Source organism: Aplysia californica, unplaced genomic scaffold, assembly GCF_000002075.1.
Source record: "Aplysia californica isolate F4 #8 unplaced genomic scaffold, AplCal3.0 scaffold00108, whole genome shotgun sequence".
In the NCBI taxonomy this organism is placed as follows: domain Eukaryota; kingdom Metazoa; phylum Mollusca; class Gastropoda; order Aplysiida; family Aplysiidae; genus Aplysia; species Aplysia californica.
Genome location: NW_004797378.1, coordinates 468466 through 471763, shown reverse-complemented (window position 1 = coordinate 471763; position 3298 = coordinate 468466). Strand labels below are relative to the sequence as shown.

At 39.0% G+C, this 3298-nt stretch overlaps 1 protein-coding gene across 1 annotated transcript; it reads left to right on the top strand.

Moving 5' to 3' along the window:
- Window positions 1–1803: 1803 nt before the first annotated feature.
- On the top strand, window positions 1804–2484 carry LOC106011410 (tubulin beta-1 chain; the record flags this gene model as incomplete). The annotated part of the gene is given in 1 exon segment (XM_013080967.2): window positions 1804–2484. A coding segment is annotated over 1 exon segment (57 nt), but the record flags the coding sequence as incomplete, so codon positions are not given.
- Between the last annotated feature and the right edge of the window lie 814 nt (window positions 2485–3298).

Below are 3298 nucleotides of genomic sequence, written 5' to 3'. Positions count from 1 at the left end.
ACACACACACACACACACACATACTTAAAAACACACACTTTTCACTGCCTCACAAGATAAGATAATAATATAATGATCTACGAGATGATTGTAAGTATCTCCCTCTTCCAACCACTTTGCAGGCCCCGTGAAGACTTACACAAACATACAACAGTACAAGTACAGGGATCAGGACAGCGTACTAGATCTACGTCTCTCTGCAATGAATGACCGCACTAAGCACATCAGTTATTGTGCGCTTTGCCCGCCCTTGGCGGTTCCTGAGTTATCGTTCTTATCAACCCAACTCGTAAACCTGGACATCTCGAGGTGAGGGGCGGACGTGCGGCGCGGGAGGAGGTGAAGAAATCTGGACAGGAGAGATCCCACGTATGTCGGAGCCAGCTTGTTTCCTGGATTTTTTCTTTATTATTATTAATTTGTTTAACCTGTTTATTTATTATAAGACGATTTTTATAGGTAGAAAAGCTTTTCAATTGTTTTAAGTCTAGAAAGTACATTTATTTTAAGAAAATGGAAAAATATGTCTGCAACTCTTTTATCAACTGTTCTCAGCCCCTTGAATTGCCTTTTCAACATCATTGAGGATTTCCACTTGATTTTTTTAGAATATGCAACCGAAATCACAGATTAAGAAAGTGCATTAAAATGTGTTTTTAAACAAATTGGCTTAGTAAGTCTACACCCAAACTGCTGATTTATGCACATATGGTCACTGTTCATTTAAAATCTAGACATCAAAAACCCTCTGAAATAATAAAGTTAAAGCACATTGTAAAAGGTTGTACTTTGGACAAAATAAGGACCAAACACGTTTCATGTCTACTATGAAACAACAACTTTTCTAGATATTGGGTGACAGTTGCCCTTCCGCTCACGTTCTGTGTAAAAGAAAGTCTTTGGGAAAAATAAGCAAAGTTAAGATTATATATTATTTTTGTTAAAAAGAAAAAAAAAGCATACAATACATGATTTTCTAAACTCTTTCAATTAATTTCAATCGTTTGTTGGGACATCGGTGTAGATTTTATTAAAAAGAAAAAAAATTAAAACAAAAAGAAAAACAAAACAAAACTCGAGAGATACTAACAGTCGTGACTTTATTCAGAGCTTAAGGGATGCTCAATCCATCTAAAAGCGAAAGTCGAGGGATACATAGAAATTAACCCACTATTTTCTTTCACAGATGTACAAACCTTGCAATTTCTGCGGAAAGAAGTCATGATGGCTCTCTTATATATAACTTCATGTTCTCAGTGTATGATAATATTAATTATACGTACGCAATAAGATGGGTTTTGGAGTGAGTACACGGGGGATGAAAAAGACAGAAAGACAGAGCTACATACCAGGAGAGAGAGAGAGAGAGAGAGAGAGAGAGAGAGAGAGAGAGAGAGAGAGAGAGAGAGATAGGGGGGAGGGGAGGGAAGGGGTGTAAAAGTTTTATTTTCAAGAATACCGAAATACATCGCCCAAGTCTTGTTTTCCACTATGAAAGCAGCACTAACAACAAAACCCTGGAAAGCAAACAAAAGACACAAGGAAACAAAGTGACAAAGAAAAAGTAATAAGAACGTACGACTTATGATGAACCAGGACAAAAAGAAATACAAAAACAAAAGAAGAAAAATTAAACACTTATTTTGTTTCATACCAAACTACAAAAGCATAATTTACTACATGTAAAAGCATTTATGGTGTAGTGGATAGGCGCTCCGCCCTTGCACACAAAAGACCTGAGTTGAATATCCGTGTGGGGAGAATTTTTATCGAGTATTCTGCAAGGGCGTTATATCCCTCTCAGCCCAGGTTAACCGTGACAGGCAGGGTCGAAGCAGCCTGTCTCCTAAATTACCTGTATAGTATCGAAGGTAGCGTAAAACTGCTACAAACAACAGGTATACACCGAGTACACTCAGCGAGAAGAGAAACCATCCGCCAAACAGCAAGTTTGTTGGCCAAACCTGGAAAACGTGCCTACGGAAATTTCCGCTCTTCGGTCGCATCTTTTTTTTCTGCGTTATTACAGTAATCCGGGGAGCCTCTCTCCGTGCACTGCCACTCTCCGTGTTGAATCTCTGCGTCAGTGAGTCAGGGGGCTCGAAACACAGACACTGTCTGATCTTTTTTTTTTCGCCGACATTCGAGGGGGAAAGAAAAACAGCGGAAAGAAACGGAAAAAGCACCTCAGACGAAAAAAACCAAAAGGCAACAGATTTCCACTGCTGAGTTTGTTTTGCTCTTTTTAGTGGGACGACGGACTCACAAAGATCAGTTTTACTCTTTTTCGTGCTGCGACACTCACTGAGTTCTGTGTGTGTTGTGTGTGTGTGCTCGTGTCGTGGGGAAAGACCGTCAGCTGTCCTGCCTTGACCACCTCGAGTCGATCAGTTTCACCCCCAAACTACCACAACATCAGCAATAATTATGAGGGAAATCGTGCACGTACAGGCTGGCCAATGCGGCAACCAGATCGGATCAAAGGTGAGTAAAAACTTTGCAAACTTTTCGTTCCTTAGCCTAATGTATTATTTTTCATTAGATAATCATAACCATTACGAAGTTATAAGAGCTCGTAAGGTTATTGTTGCTCTCGAAGTGGTTTTAAAGTAAACTCTCTTCTTGACAGTCTCAGTGATGTATTGATCAGGTTTTGTTGACACAAAAAAATGAGAATGCATTTATGAGAAAGTTAGCCAGTAGGCTAAAGCTCATAATTTATGCTGGGTAAGAGGAGACAAGGCACGCATTCTATAATAGGCTGTAAGCTGATGATAACATTAGATCTAGAATCTAGACTAGGTCTCTAGATTTATTCAGGACAATAATATAACTGCTACCTAGATCTATATTGTTTTCAAAGCCTACCTTGAACCTTTCCGCGGAAAAGTTGACATCAAGTTTTTACTTTCTCTTCTTGTTTTAACTTTAATTAGGCTACTGAATGGGGAAGTGGTTTTCCACGTAGTTTGAAAGCAGCACTTATTTATGCGATTTATGGAAGGCAGATGCATTATTATATATCATAACTTGTAGTTTTCTTGGTTTAATATATCTATCGACAGTAAAAGAGACTTGAGGCCGAGGCCTTGGATTTAGTACTAGATTCTAGATCTAGATCTTGAGCTAAGATTCACGTTTTCGTCTTTGCATGCTAAAATAATATTCTGCTCACTGTAGTTCCTGTTTATTATGTCCGTTTTTAAATCAACAAAACAATGTTATCCGCTGTCTGAACTGGCCGCCCAGGCTCATTATTTGTATAGCATTGTTGTGCCTGATTTTGTAACCCCCCCCC